This window comes from Elephas maximus, chromosome 21 (assembly GCF_024166365.1).
Source record: "Elephas maximus indicus isolate mEleMax1 chromosome 21, mEleMax1 primary haplotype, whole genome shotgun sequence".
Taxonomy (NCBI): Eukaryota; Metazoa; Chordata; class Mammalia; order Proboscidea; family Elephantidae; genus Elephas; species Elephas maximus.
The window spans coordinates 41,238,376-41,260,172 of NC_064839.1; the positions used below are offsets into that span (position 1 = coordinate 41,238,376).

The 21,797-nt window shown below is 44.1% G+C and overlaps 2 protein-coding genes across 2 annotated transcripts in view; one reads left to right on the forward strand and one right to left on the reverse strand.

The window, feature by feature from the left end:
* Positions 1–635: 635 nt before the first annotated feature.
* Positions 636–11,155, forward strand: GABARAPL2 (GABA type A receptor associated protein like 2). The gene is made up of 4 exons (XM_049864995.1): positions 636–778; positions 1,099–1,154; positions 2,268–2,440; positions 10,552–11,155. The coding sequence occupies exons 1-4, from the start codon at positions 745–747 to the stop codon at positions 10,640–10,642; spliced, it is 354 nt and encodes a 117-aa protein (XP_049720952.1). The 5' UTR covers positions 636–744; the 3' UTR covers positions 10,643–11,155.
* The window catches only part of ADAT1 (adenosine deaminase tRNA specific 1), a 49,371-nt gene continuing 32,872 nt past the window's right edge, over positions 5,299–21,797 (reverse strand). Inside the window, exons 10-11 of the transcript XR_007514736.1 lie at positions 11,184–11,338; positions 5,299–5,727 (exon numbers count right to left, since the gene is read on the reverse strand). The gene's annotated coding sequence lies outside the window, so the exon portion shown is untranslated. The remainder of the gene's footprint in view (positions 5,728–11,183; positions 11,339–21,797) is intronic.

The following is a 21,797-nucleotide window of genomic DNA, read 5'->3' on the forward strand; positions in this document are numbered from 1 at the left end:
CAAATGAGTATTTGTAATATCTTTTCTTAAATGTTTTAAAAATTTATTCACGAATAGAGAAGAAAACGGGAGTTGTTTAAATTTGATTTCTATGTCCAAGGCAACCTATTTTGATTGTACTCACTACTACACCTTCGTGTTGTCATAAGTACCCCTTCCCCACAGTCGCCTCAAACTAGTCATACACCCCCATACAGAGCCTCCAACCTGCCACCGCTCCTAACAATGCTCCCCGAACTGTTAATACTCGCAAGCCCCCTGGCGTCATCAATCTTCAGAGACATCTCGTCAGTCATTCATATCCCCTAAATCCCTTTCCTGTCACCAACACTCCACTCTCCCCCGTCAACAGCCCTTCATAAGAGCCCCGTCCTATCCGCCATTCGCCCAATCTCCCCTTCCTGTCACCAACGGGCACCGTGACTCCGCTCCAGTCACCAGTTCCCCAAACATCCCCTCACGGACCAACTCGCCCAACCCGTAGTCAAGGCTACCGTCCTCCATTACCGCTCAGCTTCCCGCGAAGTCCTCCTGTACCCCTCCCCTTCAAGTGAGGCCGCGCCCCTTGCGTTTGGGGTCCGGACAACGGCACCGGAAGCCCCGCCCCCGCCGGTTGCTAGGCTTGGTTGCCGGAAGTCCCGCCTGCCGTGTAGTCGCCGCTGCCGCCGCCGTCGTCGTTGTTGTGGTCGGTGCGCTGAACACTTTGGCTCCGAGAGCCGTCTCGGTCCCCTTCTCGCCGCCGCCATGAAGTGGATGTTCAAGGAGGACCACTCGTTGGGTAAGCGGTTGGAGGCTAGCTGGGTCGCGGGGGGTTGGGGCGGCGGGTGGGCCCCCTCCCCCCACTCGGGCCGCCCTGGGCCGGGCGGGGCTGATGCCGCACCCCGGGTTTAGGTCGCAGAAGTCTCGGCACCCCGGGCAGCTAAACACTGAGCCCGTTCCGCCCTCCGTGGGCCCGACCGGGAGCCAGCAACAGAGAACAGCGGCCGCGGGGACGCCGGATCCAGGGCCCGGGGCGTGCGCAGGTCGCAGGGGGTGGAAGGTTGGGGGCCCAGGAACCGCACCTGCTCGGCCGTCAGCCCCTGTGTTTACTCCCCGCAGAACACAGATGCGTGGAATCCGCGAAAATCCGAGCAAAATATCCCGACCGGGTTCCGGTGAGTGTTCGGCCTCCCCCGCCCCCTCACCTCGCTGTCTAGGGCCCTAGACCAATCTACAGTGATAAGTTGAGGTTCTAGTCCCAGTTCTACCAGCAGACGGGCCAGACTGGGTTAGGGCGGTCAGGTGCCCGGCGTGAGGGGGCTCGGGTTGGTGCTGTTCAGGGTTCCTCAGTGCTGAATCTTCCGATCTAGGCCAGCGAGCTGTCTGCAGCCTCTGGGCTCCCTGGCTAATTACATAAGGATCGTTGTTCTAGGACAGGGCAACAGGTCACTGCCACTTTTGGGAATGGTGATGGAGGGAGATTGTCACTTTGATCGTGGAAGTACTACTTGAGTCTCAGGACATTCATTTTTAACTTCAAGCCTTAATTTTTAGCCAATCTCTAGCTCTGTTTCCTCACCCTGACCCTGTCATCTTGGTGACAAAAAAAACTTGAGAAGACAATGAAACCCCTTCTCCCCTGGTTTCCCCTAATCAACAATAAATGTGATCTCATATTTTTTTCATGCTGGAGTAGATAGTTTCTGTTATCTTTATTGTTAGAGGACATCTAGGCCTGTTATTGAAGCTCTTTGTGAACAGTTCTTTTGGGGGCAGGGGGCAAATTTGAAACATAGTTCACAGAAAAGCAACAAGCCAGATGAATACCTTCATTCTTGACTGGCTGGGATTGCCAGTCATTCCCATTAGTGCATCCCTTCTTGTCTCCTGGGTTCCTTGAGATTTTAATTCTCCTGTAATGTGAAGGCGGATTCAATTTAGGCCTTGGAGTAACAGGCTATACATGAAACCCTCACCAGATAATTCTTGGGTCTGCCCAAACTGTTGAAAAGCTTAGTAGTAAGGGCTGCGTTTCTCTTACGCAGGCTGAGATCAGGGATAAGAAATATAATTGACCATAGAAAAGTACTGCCTGATTTCATGTAACACATTTATATCAGCCCTCAACCTCTGGAGTGTGTGGTTTATTAAGCCAGGGACTAATTTTCTAATGCTGTATAGTTTCCTACCCACCTCCCAGCCCACACTCTGTTCATCAATTGTCCTGACAATTCAAGGCCAGAGCCTCACTTTAGAAATCCAGTTCTGACTTCTCTTTACTCTCTCAGGTGATTGTGGAAAAAGTCTCCGGCTCTCAGATTGTTGACATTGACAAACGGAAGTACCTGGTTCCATCTGACATCACTGTGGCTCAGTTCATGTGGATCATCAGGAAAAGGATCCAGCTTCCTTCTGAAAAGGCTATCTTCCTTTTTGTGGATAAGACAGTCCCACAATCCAGGTGAGAGACGGTCACTACATGGCCCCTCTGTTTTGGCCATTTGCTTAGCTGCATACAGAACTCAGAACTCTGGAGGTCTAAAAACTCTTAGGGCTCTTGGCTGGAAACCAAGACATCAGGAGCACCAGGAAAATGAGGAAGGGCTGCAGTACATGGAGTGCACTTCGTTTAGGAGTACAGAACAAGGCCTGGAGTTTTTTTTTTTTTAATGATGAAACCCATCCTCAGACGCCCAGGAATCCTTTAAAACAGTTGCAGACTCAGGCATAGAACTGAGATCTGAAATGAAGTTTTCTCCAGATCAGCCCTGTCACTCTTCACCAGGAGCTTGTAGTCCCTTTTGAGGCTTAGCGTCAGCTAATTTCCCTGCCTGATTGCTCTCCAAACTCAGTCAGCTCTTGCCACGGTGAGAGTCTGTAGTGCCTGATTCTCAAGCTCGTTAAAATGGCTGCTGTCCAGTAAAGGGCTCTAAGGTCTCTTTACAGACTGATACCTCCCTCCATACCACCAGCTTTGACCCACAGAGTAATGGCTACCATACTCTGTTTTGCTGCCTGGAAGCAGGCTTTGGCGTTAAAACTTTGGAGCCTAAATCTAGGCAGGAGCATTACAATCCTTTTCCATGTAGTTGACAACCCAGCTTTTGTCTCCTGTGGAAAGAGGAAAAGGGACTGGCTCCATCTAAACCACTGGCCAGTCTTTTCCCATTACTGATTGGGTACTTGTAGACCTGGAACCAGATTTTAACCCTTACCTTTCCCCTGGGTGGCTGTTATCTCGATGATCCAAGACTAAAGTTTCCTTTGTTACCCCCAAAAGTAGTATTTCTAAAAGCTAAGGCTTTCAGAAGCCCTGGGAACTAGCCCAGTGTGGCCAAAATAGGCTCTGTTTGAAAATCCTTAAAAGCTCCAGAAGAGACCTAAGCCAAATTCCAAACCTTATTTCTACTAAAGGTAGAAAGCTGTGGCTATTTTTAGGTCTGATTTCCTCTTTCTCAGTCTCTACCACCTCCACGTCCCAGTGTTTGGAAGAGAGGCAAGACATGGGAAAAATAAAAGGCTCTTCTTTAAGGCCAGTGACCTGCCTGGGGAGCTAGGCCAGGGCCTGCCCACTGGGTGCCATTGCCATTGGTCTGTGAAAGCTGTGATGTTGTCAGAGGTGATCTTGTCACCTCATTGGGTTTTTCTAGTCTTCCTTCCCCACAGGCCTCTGGGCAGTATGTTGCTGGGTGTATTAGTCACTAGGGGAGGAAGCCCTGGGCATCTGTGGTCACTCTCAACTTCCCTTAGGGTTGTTGAGAGGTAATCTTCATTTATATACCTGCAACTTCAGCAGGGCCTTGGCTACCCTGTTTCTTCCTTCCTGGAGGTGGGTTCTTGGAGGAGGAAGTAGGTGACTAGTTCGTATGGTATCAAGTTTGTTTTCCTCAACTCTGATCCATACTTCTCAAAGGATGTCGAAGGAAGTGAAGCAGGCTTCTGGAGACAGTAAAGTTACTCTGATGGCTCCTCATTAATCTAGCAATTAAAGCAGCTGCAGGTCTCACCAACTACCCCCTCCCCCATTATTCCCAAGATATAAATAGAATTGAAAGTGAAAAGTGATTCTCTGTCCAGGCAGCAGAGGCTGCTTCATGGCCATTTTCTCTCAAGCCTCGTTTGCCTTTCCAACCTGGTGAGAACTCGCCTTAAAGCAGACTATACCAGTGACCCAAGTCCGGATTTTAGGAATAGTAACCAGAAACCCATATCCTGATCCTGCTTCCCCACTGCAGTGTTTACAGAGGTCATGAAGGGCTGGTGCTTTCTGAGTCTTCCCTCAGTCACTCTCCACAGTCCCTCTGCCCAGATCCTCAGTAAGTTTGGCCCTAGTTAATGACTTCCCTCTCCACACTTGATGCAGCAGTTCCATGTTCATTTGGTGGTTTTATAAAAGACAAATTTGTTTATAAACAAATTAGGCATGTGACATCATTGGGGTTAATGCAAATGATAATCACCTGATAGCACAAACGAAAGTGTCTTAGGGTCCCCTTAAGCTGGTATGTGACTCAGCCTCATCTTCTCCTCCCCGTGCCCGGTTAGCAGTCTCCTACTTGGCTCTTTCCAGGCTCCTTAGGGAAACCTGGGGCTTCTGTTAACCTTCAGCTAATGCTTTCAGTCTTCTAAGAGTGGCTGGAGAAATCAGAGTTGAGAATGCATGAATTCAGCTTGCAGGAGCCCTCCCCATCCCAATATTGATTTTAGAAATAGCAACAGAGACCCTATTTATTTATTACCTACTTCCTAAATTCTTTGAGTTCTTGTTTCTTTAGAAAAAAAGAGGATCTAAACTGCCTTTTCCCATTTAGTGTTGGAAAGATGAAGTCTCCGCCTAGGTGCCTGCATCAAGAGTCAGGACAAAAAGGAAAGGGGAACTAGGCCTTGGTGCAGACAGGACTTGAGAAAGAACATCGCTGTACAAGTTTCCCAGAGTCTTTGCACTAGAGGGGAACATCCAGGCCTGGCAGTGGTCTTAGCTTTTGGCCTTTGTTTAAAACAGAGACAAGAGTCTTGTTAATCCCCTGTTTAAAATAGAAACAGAGATATATTATTAAATAAAATATCTCTAAGACGTTTTAAGGAGCCCAGGTGGTGTAGTGGTTAAAGCACTCAGCTGCTAACCAAAAGGTTGGCATTCAAATCCACCAGCCACTTGGCTGGAGAAAATGTGGCAGTCTGCTTCCATAAAGATTTACAGCCTTGGAAACGCTATGGAGCATTTCTCCTGTGTCCTATAGGGTCGCTGTGAGTCGGAATGGACTCAACAGCAGTGGGTTTGGTTTAAATTGTTTTAATTTGAAATTGAGAAACCTGTACTCTTTAAGATTATGGTGTTCAGTTGATTCTAGATCTTAAAGAGGTACTGAGTAAAAGGAAGCTATGATAGTCCATTTATCCTTTATTTATTAAGGGGCTTAATTGAACACTTTTGATTCATTTCTGGGTAAATAAATAAATAAATAAATCCTTTTTGGAAACCCTGGTGGCGTAGGGGTTACTACAGCTGCTAACCACAATCGGCAGTTTGAACCCGCCAGGCGCTCCTTGGAAACTCAATGGGGCAGTTCTGCTCTGTCCGATAGGGTCGCTGTGAGTTGGAATCGACTCGATGGCACTGGGTTTTTGGTTTTTTTTTTTTTTTTTTCCAAGAGCGGGGTATATTTCAGCAGTAGGAGAGGAGTCGGAATCCACTCGATGGCAGTGGGTTTGGTTTTGGTTTTAGGAGTGATCCTAAGAAGAAGAAATCTGATAAAAGAAACAACCAATTGTTAATCTTTATCCAGGCCATATTATCTTTCCCTTTGCCCTAGTGCATTTCCAGGATCCACAGCAGTGGCCCTTCTCCTCCCACCACACCCCACCCATCCACACCCCTAGAAGAGAGAAATCCAGGTCCAGTGGAAGCACGTGGGATTGGCTCCCAAGCAGATGGGTGGCCAGGTGTGCTAATCAGTGCAGCCAATTCAGAGTCAGGCTGGATCCCACAGCCTCCATGACCTGACCTTGATCAAGGCTGTGGGGATGGAGATCCCCCAGTTCTAGGTCAGCTTCCCCCAGATCATTAGGCTATCGAATAACATAAAAATAATGTTTGCCCTCAGCCACTTGGCCATTCCCGAGTGTGATCCTGCTGAAAGTTGTCTTTATTATTGCTTTGTTTCTTACCTGGAGAAGTGGTTTGCCTGGATATGTGTGACCCTGAACAGAAAGGCAGGGAGAAAAGATCTCAGGGGGCAATTTAGATTCGTTTCATGCAATCTTCAAGTCCTACCATACCTTAGATTGGCTCCATGGCTTGAATCTGCCATTGGCTCCTTTTCCCATTTCTCTCCTCCTGAGACGCTGAAGTTGGAAAGTGGCAGTGCCCTTGGTATGCAGCAGCATCTTTGGATGAGTGCATGTTTGGGGAGGAAGCATGTAGTACTGGAGGCCACCTTTGGGTGTTTTCTCCAGCCACCTCCCAGCTACTCAGGAAGGAAACCTTAGAGTTGCAGTGCTGCTTGTGAATTCTCAGGCCCACATCTAGCGAGCTTGTGCAGCATACATAGCCTGTAGTCACATTAGAGCTGTCTCTGCTTCAGGCTTCTCAGGCAGGGTAGCAGTGACAGTGCTGTGTGGCTCAGGCATCTCTGAATTCCTAGGGGGAAGTTCATCTTCTCAGAGGTTTATGGAACTTGAGGGAAACTGACACACCAGCTTCCCAAGGCTATGGGCTGCTTGCTGTAGGGTCACTTTTTGCCCCCTGGGCTTCCACTTGAGTATCCTTTTAATGGAACTTTTTTAACTATATTTATGGCCCAGCTGTTTATGGCTGCAGGCCAAGTTACTCTGACTCTGAATGTGTGTGGCCCGATCCCACAAGCACCAGCTTCAAATCATCCTGTACACGTGTGCTTTTCTGGTTTCTTGACACCCAGTTATGCAGCCTTGAAATCAGGTAGGTGTTCAGTCTTGGGCTGCTGAATGGATTTCTTCAGCTCCCAGCGTTGAGTATTGTCACTTATCAAGTTCCTTGCCCGAGGGATATCCCAAGTATAAGGACACAGAGCTGCTGCTACTAACTAACTAAAGTTTCCACACAAAGGTAGTGTGACAGTAAAAAGGAGAACGGTAATAGGACTCTAAGTCATTAGGCACAACCATCGATCTATCAAATTACTGGATCTGAGGGAGTGCACTCTAAGACCTTACTACTCAACGAGTGATGTGGCACTGGCAGCACTGGCCTTACCCAGAGCTTGTTAGAAAGCAGAATCTGAGGCCCCACCCCAGACCTACTGAGTCCAGATAGGCGGTAGAACGAGATGCCAGGTGATTTGTATGCACGTTTGTTACTACATAGAAGTGCTCTTCGAAGGAAGATCTCTACAGAAGGTTCAAGGATTCTGATGTTATGTCATTGGAACAGATCTAGCTGTGTATTCATTTGAAGGCAATATAGCTTGGCAGTGACAAATTTGCCTAGCTTTGTGACCTTGGTCACAGATGTTTAACCTCTGCGTGTCTCAGTTTCCTTACCTATGAACTATGGAGGATGACAGTACCTCCTCCTAAGATTGTTTTAAGGATAAAAAGAGTTAATATATGGAACACACTTAGAATGGTTTTTGGCATGTAGTTAAGTGTTTGGTATTATAATTATGGTTTTTATTATCTGCCTCTGTAGTTATCAAACAAATAGATAAACCCAAGTTTTACCTCAAAGACAATAGAATCTAAAGGCAGAAAGGAACAAAAGCCACATGATTATGGGCCTCTGCCAAAAGTCAGGGCTCAGATTCTCAGAGCTTGCTTTAGACAGTAGTGGTCCTAGTGGTCATTGTTCACTGTGGGCAGCATACAAAGTTTGGGCTGGGGCACTGGTGTTTATAAAGCTCAAGTATTTCTAATTTAGCAGCTGGGATTTGAAATCATTGCATTAGGGCTTCTAACTTGCTAGGAAAAGCACAGAACTCGGTCTGTTATTTGGCACCAAACATGACAGAGGCACCAAGAGGTGGCTGCCTTTGAATCGCCCATTGTGTCTGCTGCTGCTGCGTCTAAACATAAACCCATTTGGTAATGGGAGTGAGAAGATGATACAATAGTCCCATCAAAGTCATCTGGACACTTAGGCCAAGCGGAGCAAAGAGAGTTGTAGCAATAGCCATAGGTGTTTTCCTTTAGCCTCATTTTGAGGAGTCCTAGAGAAAAGCAGGGATTTGCTCGGGGTTTTCTCCACAGTCAGGGTACAGGTCTTCTTGGGAGACTCAGCTACATGTTTAAGCGCTAGTTGCTGGCTCTTCACCCTACTTCCTAATCATCTTAAAGATGAGCATGTCAAATATATAAACAAGAAGAACACCTTTCTTCCTCTGGGCAGGTTGTTAACCTGACTGCGTGTGGAATCATCTTGAGCATTTAAAAACTGATGCCTGGGTCCCACCTCCAGAGATGCTGAGTTAATTGGGCTGGGCTGGGGCATGGAGATTTTTTTTAAGATCCCTGGTGATTCTAATGTGCAGCCAAGGTCTAGACCTACTGCTCTTGGTGTTCTCATGGGCAGGGTTTCCTCTCCCTATCCACTGCCTCAAGTCCGCATGTGGTCTAGGACAGTGCCGTCAACAGAAATCGTGAGCTACATAATTTTAAATTATCTAGTAGCCACATTAAAAAATTGAAACAGGTGAAATAATTTTAATAGTTTATTATAATTTTGATTACATATTGAAATAGAGCATTATGAGTCAGAATCGACAGCACAATGGACTTGGTTTTTGTTTTTTTAATATCTAAAGTGTTATTTCAATATGTGCTAACTAACCAACTACCGTAGAGTCGATTCCCACTCATAGAGACCCCATAGGGTTTCCAAGGCTGTAAATCTTTATAGATGCAGACAGCCACATCTTTCTCCTGAGGAGCTGCTGGTGGTTTGAAACCACCGACCTTTCCGTTAGGCATCGATTGCTTTATCCACTGTGCCACCAGTGTTCTATTTCAGTATATAATCAAAACTATTTGGATAGTTTACCTTTTTTTTTTTCTTTCATACTAAGTCTTTGAAATCTTGTGTTTTAGACTCACAAAACAGCTCAGTTCAGACCGGCTACATTTCAAGTGCTCAGTTGTTACATGTAGCTAGTGGCTACTGTGTTGAACTGTACAGATATAGAACATTTCCTTCTATTGGACAGTGTTGTTCTAGGGAGTCCTGGCTTTACAAATTCCAGGGTAAAAGATCCTCATAGGGTACAGTGTTTTACTGTATAAGATGCTAATGCCAGGCCATTTTGTATTCATACTCATCTACCCCCACATTATTACTTAATCCTCTCATCTACCCACACAGCTTGCAAATGGAGCAGAAAAAACAGGAAAGAAAAGAAAAATCTCTTTGTAAATGTGCCCTGGGTCCCTGCTTTACCCTCTCAGCCAGCCAGGAGCAAGGCAGCAGAGCGGGGCTGTCATTGCTTGCTTTACTAGCTGGAGGCCCTGGAACCGTACCTTACCAGCCCCTGGTTGAGTGGATCCTGCAGTTAAGCATTTATTGTAACCTCTCTGGGCTAGTGACCTCTGATGTGTCAAGCCAGCTCTTAGATGGTGGTCACACTGCTGCTTAGTCAGCCCGGGGCATGCCACACCTCCTGCTCAGCTTGAATTGTACAGTCACGTGGCCAGAGCTTGCACAGAGTTCCAGGTGTTACTAGTCATACTCTGGAGCCAGCACAACCCAGTTTCATGGCAGAGAACTATATTAGGTCTCCTCCACTGCAGTCTGTTTTACAGTTAAGGAAAGCCAGCTTTCCCACCCACACATGTTTTGTTTGAGGAAAATCTATTTCTGGAGGGTTCTTTGAGAGGTTGGGCAGGGTTTCTTTGGATTCTAGATACAATCTGAGAACTTTTTTGCATTACATCTGAGGAAAGTAACTTTTTTTTTTTTTTTGATGCCAGTGCTGGGGACACAGAGTTTTGTGGGGGAGCTTCTACAGAATGAACCCACTTGTACCTATCACGTCAGGTACACATTATAAATCTTCAAGCAAGGAGGAGAACCGCCCAGTGTACTCTTCCTTACTTGGCTTCTTTTACCCACACAGGGATGGGCCTCTGAGGCTCTTAATTTTGGTTGAAGTTTTTCCTTCTCCTTGACATTTTAAAAAAGTATTCATGTGCTAACCAGCCACACCCATACTCGGAGCTGATCTCTTTAAAGGATTTACTTTTTATGAAGGTGAGTGAGGTCAGGCGGCCTTGTCTCAGGGCCAGGAGGATGGAGACTTTGGTTCTAGTCTTACTTACTGATTTCTGATGAAGTAAATTTATCTTAATCTTTCCCTGGCTTCATTTTTCTTCCAAACTCCACGTCCGCTGAAAGGAGGAATTATTTTTACCACGTACCACCAAGGTTCGCTATGAGTTGTAATCCACTCAACGGCAATGTGTTTTACCACCAAGGGTGTGCTAGGGAGTGGCTAGGGAAGTACTGCAGTCAGCTTTCTTACTCTCAAGACCTCTCTCTCTCAACACCTGGACTCAGTAACCAATCCCAACTCTCAATGTTGTCTTTTGTTTTTCTCATTCAAGCCTAACTATGGGACAGCTTTACGAGAAGGAAAAAGATGAAGATGGATTCTTGTATGTGGCCTACAGCGGAGAGAACACTTTTGGCTTCTGAGGGCCAGCGCTGGGCTAGGTGCACCGTTCCTGTTTGTGTATCTTGTAAATAGCCAGCCATTTTCAGTTATTACACCAGACCCTCTTGACATAGACCTATTAGTACATTTGTAACTGGATTTATTTCTTAATATATTGGAAGATTTTGTTTCCTTAGACTAGTAAATTATACAGTTTTATTTTGAGTTTTTCCTTTTGTGCATTGTCTTCATGGCTATACTCTCCAGGGAACTTGTTCCTCTGGGAATCATTTAATGAAGATATTTCCACGTTGAAGTGAGGTAGGTGGGGTATTAAAGTGAAAGGGGGGGAGATGATGCGTTTCTTCTGGATTATGTGTGAAGTGTTAGATGGCTAAGTATTAAAAGCATCCAAATTAAATCCTTAGCAATCAGAACACTTGCTTCACTAGATTTTTGCCAACTGCCAATCATGTTGGACTGAGCTAATCTGTTCCTCTTTCTGAAACTGTTAAGGTAAATAATTAACAATAAAACTTCCTCTTGTAAAGGCATTGCAGTGTGACCACGTCCTTCATTCACCTTTGTTTGGATGGGTCAGAGAAGCAGCTCCTGCATCTGCTGGGGCAGGAAGAAGGCTTGTGCGGGCCATGGTAGCACAGCTGGGCCGGGAAGCAGTGGTGTCAGCCACGTGTCATAAAGGACTGCCTGGGCCCATATGTAAGCCACACCAGTTCCTGAGGGACAGATGGAAGTAAAGAGTGATGTAAGGCCACAGACTTCTCCACTGAGAAGAATCACCACTGTTCAAAAAGGACTCTTATAATGCACTTGCATTCCTTGAAAAAAAAAGTTTTTTAAATCTTTTGAATGGTAATATATCCACATGTTTAAATATCAAGACTATGTAAAAAGGTATACTTTGGGAAGTCTTATTCCCACCACTGTTTTCTGACTACCCATGGCTCTTAGGGAACTTATACTATTTCTTGTTAGTCTTTATTTTTGCAAGTGTAATATGAATATCCTTATTTTCTTCTCTTTTTTACACAAAAGAAAACATTATATATACTTACATATTTTTTTCATTTAACAGTAGTATATCCTGGTGATCTTTCCCTATCAGTTCATAGCCTTTTCGTTCATTTTTACAACCAAATAGTATTCTCCTGTGTGGATATAGCATAGTTATTTAACTAGTCCTCTAGTAATGGGCATTTGGGTTTTTCAAAGTCTTTTACTACTACCTACAGTGTTGTGAAGAATAATCATACATAAAAAAACCCAAAAACCCAACTACCGTCGAGTCGATTCTGACTCATGGCGACCCTACAGGACAGAGTAGAACTGCCCCATAGGGTTTCCAAGGAGCACCTGGCGGATTCGGACTGCCATCCTCTTGGTTAGCAGCCGTAGCACTTAACCACTACACCACCAGGGTTTCCAATCATACATACATCCTTTTATATGTACCTGTATTAACTGGGTTTGTGTTAAGGTGCTGCTTTCTAATTCCTTCTTCCCAAAAATCAAGATTAAATTTTTTTCCAGGCCCATGAGTTTCATAATTTCTTCACAAATTAGCACAGAGATATATGCTTCACAGGAAACAAAATGCATCTGAGAGGAAATGGTTACTTTCCTAACTCTTCCTCAGATGGAGACTAGGGCCCTAAACAGATCATGAGAACAAAGAAACCAGATACCACCCACTGATCGAAGAACATGTAGTTTAAAATGAATGTAAAAACTTTCTATTGGGGAAGAAACAAAGATCTTTAGCTTTATCTTTACCAAAGTACAGGTATGCATCGCTTAGCATCCTTTTGGGCAACATCCAATCACATATACGTCTGAGTGCCAGGATACCAGATCCTTGTCTTGAGGTCGAAACCATACTTCTGCGTGGCTGCTGTGCCTGGCCCAGAAGCCATCTAGTCTGTGGTGATGGAGGCCAGGCCCAAACTCCCAACCCTGGTCCTCCTCAGCTCCCTTAACTTGGCAGGTCTAGTCCCCGCATTTTGCCTGGTGTGGTCCTATAGGGCGTCAATGAAGAGGTATGCATCCTGAATGCCCCAGCCCTGGCTCATGCGCCCGCGGCCCCTTTAACCCACACTGTCGCCTCCCCAGGCAGGCTCTCATTGGCGAGCTGGCCTTTCCTGCAGCTGGCTTAGCAGAGAAGGCAGTGACAGCCAGGCGGGACCAGGCAGAGCACTCACTTGAGGCATCCATAGAAGGAGCTGCCTGGGCTGCACACCACACAAGCAGCACCCGGGAGCCCTGCACTCCATAGACACAGGTGTTCATACATACAACTTCCAAATCACATAACATCCTATTTCGCAGAATGGACTGTGGCTGTTAAGCTACACAACATATATAAACAACTTGTCAAAGCTCTCTGTTGTCAATTTGCTAACTGGGTCAGAAGAAACATTCTTATCACTATATATTATGTTGGTCTTTTCCAGATTTGACCCAATAAAATCTATGTTCTTTGCTGGTGGTTTCAAACCAGAAGCAGGTGGGAACTGCTCTCAAAGTGAGCACAGTAAAGGGAAGGAACGAGCTCTGTCACTAAGGAATTTTCTTTGCAATGCCATACGGCCAGCCCAAACTGATTTAAGCAATATAAAAGTAATTTATTGTCTCAGCTATAATGTAGGGATGGTTCACTGGCTTCAAGCATAGGTAGAACCAAGGAGCAAATGATAACATCAAAATATTCTCCATCTCTTGGTTTTGTGTCCCTCTGTGTTGACTTCATTCTCCCTGCAGAGCTGTCAGAGAGGCTTCCTTTAGAGCCAGTGCCTGGAATCCAGACTTCTAGCCTTCTGAACTGTGCGAAAATACATTTCTGTTCTTTAAAGTCATCTACTTGTGATATTTCTCTTACAGCAGCACTAGGAAACTAACACAGGAACCCTTTCTTAAACTGTTTCAGAGATTAAAAAAGGAATAATCACTAATTCATTTAGACACTTATGAAATCTCAGTGTCAAAACTTGGCAAGGACAATATACAGCACTCAAGGCCACTGTATATGCTCGTCTCTGGCCTTTGCACATGATGTTTCTTTACTTCAAAGACTCCTCCCTCAAAACTGTTCCCATTGCACTGCTATTCTCTTAACTCCTAATCCTTCCCCTTCACCACTCCACTCACATGTACCTGGTCCAATATAATCTTCCCTATGCCCCTCTCCCTGGTTGGACATTAGACTTCTGTCATAGCCATCCTCACACTTCTTGTCCCACTATGCAATCACTTGCCCTTCTTCCACATCAGTCAGTGAGCAAAATGACTCTACCTTATCCCTGTAGCTCAGGTGTACTGCATGATGCCTGGCATACCAGGAGGTACATGACTCACCTGCCCTGAATGGACTGCCTACTAAACAAGCGCTAATTTTATTTTGCAGCAGTTAATGAAACACTGTGGCCACACAAAGAGCATGGGCCAGGTTTGTGCACCAGGGGACTAGTCCCAAATGTGGCCCAAGAAATTTCTTCAAGGAGAATTTGGAAGGAGGCAATATAAATGTTCTCAAAGCCTCGCTCTGCATTGGACTGAATAGCAGAAAGCTTTAAAAAGCCCCATTTGTTCCCCTTTTTATCTTTAATTCCTTAGGGAGAAAAAAAATTATGGTTGACATCAAAGAGGAAAAGCCACAAGATGGTTTGGTAGGAGGATCTATGTATATCTCTGGTATCAACAGCTTTGCTTCCTTGCCTCCTGAACCCCTGCAGATAGGCTGTTGCTTCCAGGGGTGAGATGGAGTGGTGTATGCAAGCAAATGTGCAAATGCTTGCCTTGGTTCACAGCAAGAAGACCCACAGACATTTGAATGATAACCTTCTACTGAGGACAATACTATGTTTATTCCCCAAAGCTTTGAGAATCTGGACTAATACATGGGAAATAGTCACTTAAGATCTGAAGTAGCAAACTAAGCTGGTGTTCCCTACGTGCCAACCACTACATGTATAGGCAGCCCTCCTCATTCCATATCCCCGTTGCTAAGTGAGGAAAATGATACTCTAGGAATGCAGTTACTTACTGAAGATCACATCCTGGAGCTAGAATTCAAACTAAGGTGTAATACATTTTTCAGAAAACCCATTCTTGTTCTGCTAACCCACAGGTTAAGAATTGAAGGCCTGTAGACTGTATTTGGCCCACAGACAGGTATGTAAAAATCTAATTTTCCTGCTTCTCCTGAAACAATTTTGAAGATTTGTCAACACTCAGCTGGAGCAGAATAATGATTCCCCTTTGGACAAGGAATACACTTTTCTAGTTTGCCATACCTTCTTTTTTTAAAAAATTATTTATTGTGTTTTAAGTGAAAGTCATACCTTCTTTTTTTAAGTTTCCTACTCCTGAAAATGTTTGGGTTTTCAACTCTAGCACCATAGTTAACATGCCATCCTTTATTTTAGAACAAAATTTTTCCAAAGTATATGTGAGCAAAATACTAATCTGTGTTGGCCCTCGTGTTTTCTTGACAGGCACAGAGCTGGTTTACACAATCGCCGTGCTTTAGCTCAGGTGAGTGAGCACAGGCACCTGACGGAGAGGCAGGAGGTCCTGTCGGTTGGAACCAGTTTAGACTGCACTGCCACGCCATCACCCTGAGGCCTTGTTTTCTCCCACTGCCAGCTGGTTTCTCAGCCCAGCAGTTACTGCCCTGCTGGGATAGAAAGGCATTCACAGTAGCACTGGATAAGTTGAGGAACAAGAGTACAGCATGAGAATACCAGCTGAAAAGGCATTCAGTAGAGGTCAAAAGAGTATACACAGGAAGGCATCAATGAAAATGGAAGCTGATGAAACCTTGCGGCAGGGGGAGGGGCGTATATACAAATATTTTTGGAGGGGACAGGGTCCTGAAACCTACATCAAGAAGAGTTCTTTCCTTTCTCTCAATTAACTCTAAAATTCAAAGAAAATGGGCAAATGAGACTGTGTACCTGTTTTTGGGCAAAGCCTGAGTTGCCCACAGTATAATTTCCCAGAGATTTCCTGAGAGGCTCCACATAAAGGCCTTGTTGTTGAGCTGAAGAAAGATGCTGGGAGTGGGCTCTGTTGTCTTGCTCTGTTGTCAGGTTGGTTTCACCACTGAGTGGCCCACCGCACCTCTCCCCATGGAGACACTGCTGGGTTTCAATGCTCTTTTTATTCTCTTGGCTGCCTGAGCAAATGGCCATCACTGTTTCCATTGTGAGCACTTTCCCTTCTGGAGCCAAGCCCAAGTTCAGGAAACATGTGCTGGAGACCAACACTTGGCAGCCTGGGCCCCTACTTGGAGTGACTTTCTGTCTTTGCTTTTCCTGCCACTAAGGCTCCTTCCTCTACTTGAAGATTGAAAAGCAGTGCCATGAGCTTCATTCTCAAAGGTTCCTAACCTGCTGGCTCATCAGGATGAAGATAAAAATTCCAGAACAAATTTCAGAGCCCAGGTTTACTAACAGATTAGGAAAAAAATTATTTCCATTCCTCCCTTGTCACCACCATGACTGAAGCCATATATCCCTTGCAGCATCAGTGGGTTCAGTTTCCTGGAGAAAATTTCTCTTTGCATTATCTACCCAGTCATTAAGCCATTTTTAAGAGAAAAACCTATCTTTTAGTTGAAAAAAATTGAGCATCCTCATTCCTGGGACGTCATTCTGTAGAACAGGTGGGAGGTTACAAGTTAGAGATTAAACACTTTCTCCACATCCATATAGGAAGTTAGTGGCAGAGTTCTGACGAATACTTACACCCATGTAATCAACACTTCAATCAAGGCACAGGATGTTCCTATCACTAGGAAGTTCCCCCCTGCCTCTTTTTACTCAAACCCCACCCCCACAAATACCAGGCAACAACCACTGGTATGATTTCCATCCCCTTTTATTAGTTTTGGGGCTCTAGTTTAAAAAATAAAAATTGAATTCAAACCACTTTGCCTGCAACCTTGAAGTTTCTCTTCCCAGAATTTTCCTCCAACTTTTGGGCTGTAAGTACTACTTGAGATTTGTTTGGACCCATTTGGGCAGGCTTACAGGAAATCAGTCTTAGTACCAGCACAGACACATTTAGGTTTAAAGGGATTCACATTTATAGGATGTGAAGGCCGCTCTAATTCTTCATAATGGATATAAAAGAGCTCTTCTTTTTGAAAAATGTAGGTGCTTTATTCAAAATATCTGTTGCATCAGTTCTTTCCGTATCCAACCATTCCTTCCAGATAGAACTGTTTTTGTTCTATGGAAAATTTGGTTGAGCCCTTGAAAGTGAGCACATACACACTATTTTTCTACTTGGAGACTGTTTTCCTAGCTTCAATTATCATTCTTCGGCAGTGGGGGCCCATCTGAACAACTCACCTGACCTTGCCAGATGCATTCCCAGATACCATCATAGGAGAGCAGAGGTGGTTGAAAAGATAACATTGTCCTAACCCATTTAACTAGCCAGGAAGGGAACTAAAATTTAGAAACTGGAAAACTTTGGTGAAAGCTTGCTCAGAACATTGTTTTAAAGCCAGAAGCTGTTGCCAAGGTCCAAATGGAGGCAACCTCCCACCAGCCACAGACACTACCAAATCAGACAGGCCTGTGTTTCTTCTGACCAGAGTGAACACCGGCAGCCAGGGTGGGTCATTTTCTCCTCAGCAGCTTCACGTCCCGCAGACAGTGAGCTAATGCTTGGCACTCATGAACTCCATAAAACGAGGAATTTAACCCCACGCTTTGAAGCAAAAATGACTACACAAAATGAATACACAAAATTATTTCAACCAAGCCACATTTAAAAATTTTTTAAAGAAAAAGGCTAAAAATATGCACACATCAAAAAAAAACCAAACCCAGTGCCGCTGAGTTGATTCCGACTCATAGTGATGCTATAGGACAGAGCAGAACTGCCCCATAGAGTTTCCAAATAGTGCTGGGCAGATTTGAACTGCTGACCCTTTGGTTAGCAGCTGTAGCACTTAACCACTATGCCACCAGGGTTTCCATGCACACATGTAGAGCCCAATTCTGAACACAACAAAGAAACAATGATGTAAGTATAAACTTCCTGGATACAACCAACTTCTGAAAGACATATTGTTAGTAAAGAGATAATTCTATGGAATTAGAAGCAAAGCCACCTAAAGCACCATGTAAGATTCCCTCTTCCCTACACAATGTTACTTCTGAGTATTTTGTGGTGGTTCTACAGTTTAAAAAGATAGAAAAAACCCATTCTCATTTTTTTAATGTTTAAAATTTAGTTTTTTAAGGAAGTCATTGCACAGGGGACACTGAGCTTCAACTAAATGTGATGGAGAAATCTGGCAATAGTGGTGATGGTTGCACGTGATGAAGGTAATTAAATGTCATTGTATTATACAAGTAAAAAATGTTGAAACGGCAAAAAGTTTTTTTAAAATAATAGGTATTATACTAACATGGCCTAAAATACAAAAAATAAAAAAATATTAAAGGTATTCAGCGAAAAGTCTTCTTCCTACTCTTAAGCAACCAAATCAAAAAAACCAAACCCATTGCTGTCAAGTCAATTGTGACTCAGAGTGATCCTACAGTACACAGCAGAAATGTCCCACAGGGTTTCCCTGAACTGCAGACATTTTGGTTAGCAGCTATAGCTCTTAACCTCTGTGCCACTAGGGGTCCTCTCAAGCATCCAGCCACTCCCTTAACCTCCCCACAAGCCCTGGTGTTACTGGTTTCTTGTGTCTATCTATTCAGAGATATTTTAGCATATATAAACAAATACGTAGATATAACTTTCATCTTTCTTATACAAATGACATATATGCTGCTCTGTACTTTTTTGCACTCAATATATTTAGAAACAGGAAAATAAAACCGCATCTTCATTTATCCTTTGACCCAGCAATTTCACCTCTAAAAATCTATCGAAAAGCTACACTGGCAAAAATACAACATGCTGGGAGGTAGGGCCAAGATGGCAGAGTAGTCAGAGGCTTCCCGTGATCCCTCTTACAACAAAGACCCAAAAAAAAAACAAGTGAAACAATTATATGTATGACAAGCTAGGAGTCCTGAACATCAAAGGCAAAGTTAGAAAACAGACTGAGTGGCAGGGGGAGGTAGAGAAGGCTCAGAAGTGGAGAGGAGTTGCCGGACCTGACTCGGCGGGAACCCTCAGGCACAAGCCCCTGGAGCAATCGCACTGGGGCTGGCAATAGCGTTCTGTACGCGGTTTCCTCAGGGAGAGACAGAGTGCTGCACAGCCTACTCACACCTCCAGAACCAGAGAAGAATGGCGCTCCTGGCAAAAGCTAAATACTTACGTTTATTTTACTGCATCCCCCGCTCCCAAGCCGGCTTCAGTGGCTGCCGATTTGCCTGAGCCTGAGATAGGTCCTGCTGAGTGCCCTGAGCCATTCTCTCAGCCTTGGAGATGGAATAAATTAACAATTGGGCGAAAAAGATAATCTGCCAGGTCCACTAAGTTGGACAGCTCAGGACAAAAGTGGCTCCTGGCCGGGCACAATGGTCTGTGGACTTTGAATACCTTTTACCCCTGTATGGACATGTGTGGGCCCATTTCAGCAGAATAGGCCCTTGTTGGCAGACTGCAACTGTTTCAACTGTGTGGTGGAGAGGTGAGTTTTTGATGTTTGACACTGCTTTGCCTATTAAACAGCGTCCTCACCTAACCACATCGGGGCATAAGGAAAGGTGGATCCACCCACATCACCTAGCCACCCGCGATAGGGGTCCAAGGATAAGTTGTACCTCCCAGTCCTTACAACCAAAAGCATTGGGTTCCCATGGTCCGGCTGCAGAACCCACCCACCTGTGCACTCTAGGGAACAGGGACACACTTTCCTCACATATGGGGGATGTTGTCAGCCCCCTGCCTTGTTCAGAGCATGACCCCCTGCTGCAACCACATATCTGTGCCTACACCAATCACCCCTGCCCCTCTGGAACTGTAGGACAGAGTCTATACCACACACTTGATGACCAACTACCTGGATACCTAAGCTGAATCCATACAAGAGAAGTGCATTACTCCTAGGCTCATATACCTGGTAACAGCTCTAGCCATCTGGTGACAGGACGTTAGAGCTTCAAAGCTGAAAATAATCAAGCCAGCTCACTCAAGCAACCTATTTGGGCACATCAAAACAAAATAAAGCAAGAAGCTAGGATTACAGTAAACCAACCAAAACCAAACCCAGTGCCGTCGAGTGGATTCCGACTCATAGTGACCCTACAAGACAGAGTAGAACTGCCCCATAGAGTTTCCAAGGGGCGCCTGGTAGATTCAAACTGCCGACCCTTTGGTTAGCAGCCATAGCACTTAACCACTACGCCACCAGGGTTTCCAGGATTACAGTAAGAAAACATAAAATAAACTAATAAATAACTTACAGGTGGCTTGGAGCAACAGTCAATATCAAATCACATAAAGAAGCAGACCGTGATCGTTTCAACAAGCTCTCAAAGACTCAAAGAATCTTCCAATGAAGATGTCTTCCTGGAATAACCAGATGGCAGAATACCAAAAAACCAAACCAAACCCACTGCCGTTGAGTTGAATATGGCTCATAGCGACCCTGTAAGACAGAGGAGAACCGCCCCAAAGAGTTTCCAAGGAGCACCTGTGGATTCGAACTGCCAACCTTTTGGTTGGAAGCTGTAGCTCTTAACCACTATGCCACGAGGGTTTCTGATACAGAATACAAAAGATTAATATACAGACATCTTCAAGACATCAGGAAGGAGATTAGGCAAAATGCAGAACAAGCCAAGGAACACACAGATAAAGCAGCTGAAGAACTTAAAAAGATTATTCAAGAACATAATGAAAAATTTAATAAGCTGCAAGAATCCATAGAGAGACAGCAATCAGAAATTCAGCAGGTTAACAACTGCAGAATTAGACAACTCAACAGAAAGTCAGAGGAGCAGAACTGAGGAAGTGGAAGGCAGAATTAGTGAGACTGAAGATAAAACACTTGGCACCAATATATTTGAAGAAAAATCAGATAAAAGAATTTAAAAAAATGAAGAAATCCTAAGAATCACGTGGGACTCTATCAAGAGAAATAACCTACGAGTGATTGGAGTATCAGAACAGAGACAGATAAAAGAAAATACAGAGAGAATTGTTGAAGATTTGTTGGCAGAAAACTTCCCTGATATCGTGAAAGATGAGAAGATGTCTATCCAAGATGCTCAGCGAACTCCACATAAGGTAGATCTCAAAAGAAGGTCACCAAGACATATTATAATCAAACTGGTCAAAACCAAAGATAGAGAATTTTAAGAGTGGCTAAGGATAAATGAAAAATCACCTACAAAGGAGAGTCAATAAAAATAAGCTCAGACTACTCAGCAGAAACCATGCAGGCAAGATGGCAATGGGATGATTTATATAAAGCATTGAAGGAAAAAACTGCCAGCTAAGAATCATATATCCAGCAAAACTGTCTCTCAAATAGGAAGCTGAAATTAGGACACTTCCAGATAATAGAAGTTCAGGGAATTTGTAAAAACCAAACCAAAACGACAAGAAATACTAAAGGGAGTTCTCTGGTTAGAAAATCAATAATATCAGATATCAACCCAACACTAGAACACTTGGCAGAGCAACCAGATGTCAACCCAGATAGGGAAACAACAAAAGTAAATCAAGATTAAAAAAAAAAAAAAAAGCTCAAAACAGGGAAACAGCGATGTCATTATATAAAAGATGACAACATTAAAACAATGAAGAGGGACTAAAAAATGTAGTCATAAATCTTTCATATGGTGAGGAAGTCAAGGCGATATAAAGAAATAAAAGTTAGGTTTAAACTTAGAAAATTAGGGGTACATATTAAGGTAACCACAAAAGAGACTAACATTCCTACTCATCAAAATAAAATACAAGAAAAAAATAAAGATTCAGCAAAAACAAAATCAACAACAACAAATAAGAGGAAAAGACAATATATAAACTCGTCAGCACAAAAAATTTAGTGGGGAAAAGAAACTGTCAACAACACACAAAGACATCAAAACGACAGCACTAAACTCATATCTATCCATAATTATGCTGAATATAAATGGACGAAATGCACCAATAAAGAGACAGAGAGTGGCAGAATGGATACAAAAACACGATCCATCTACATGCTGCCTACAAGAGACAAACCTTAGAATTAAAGACACAAAAACT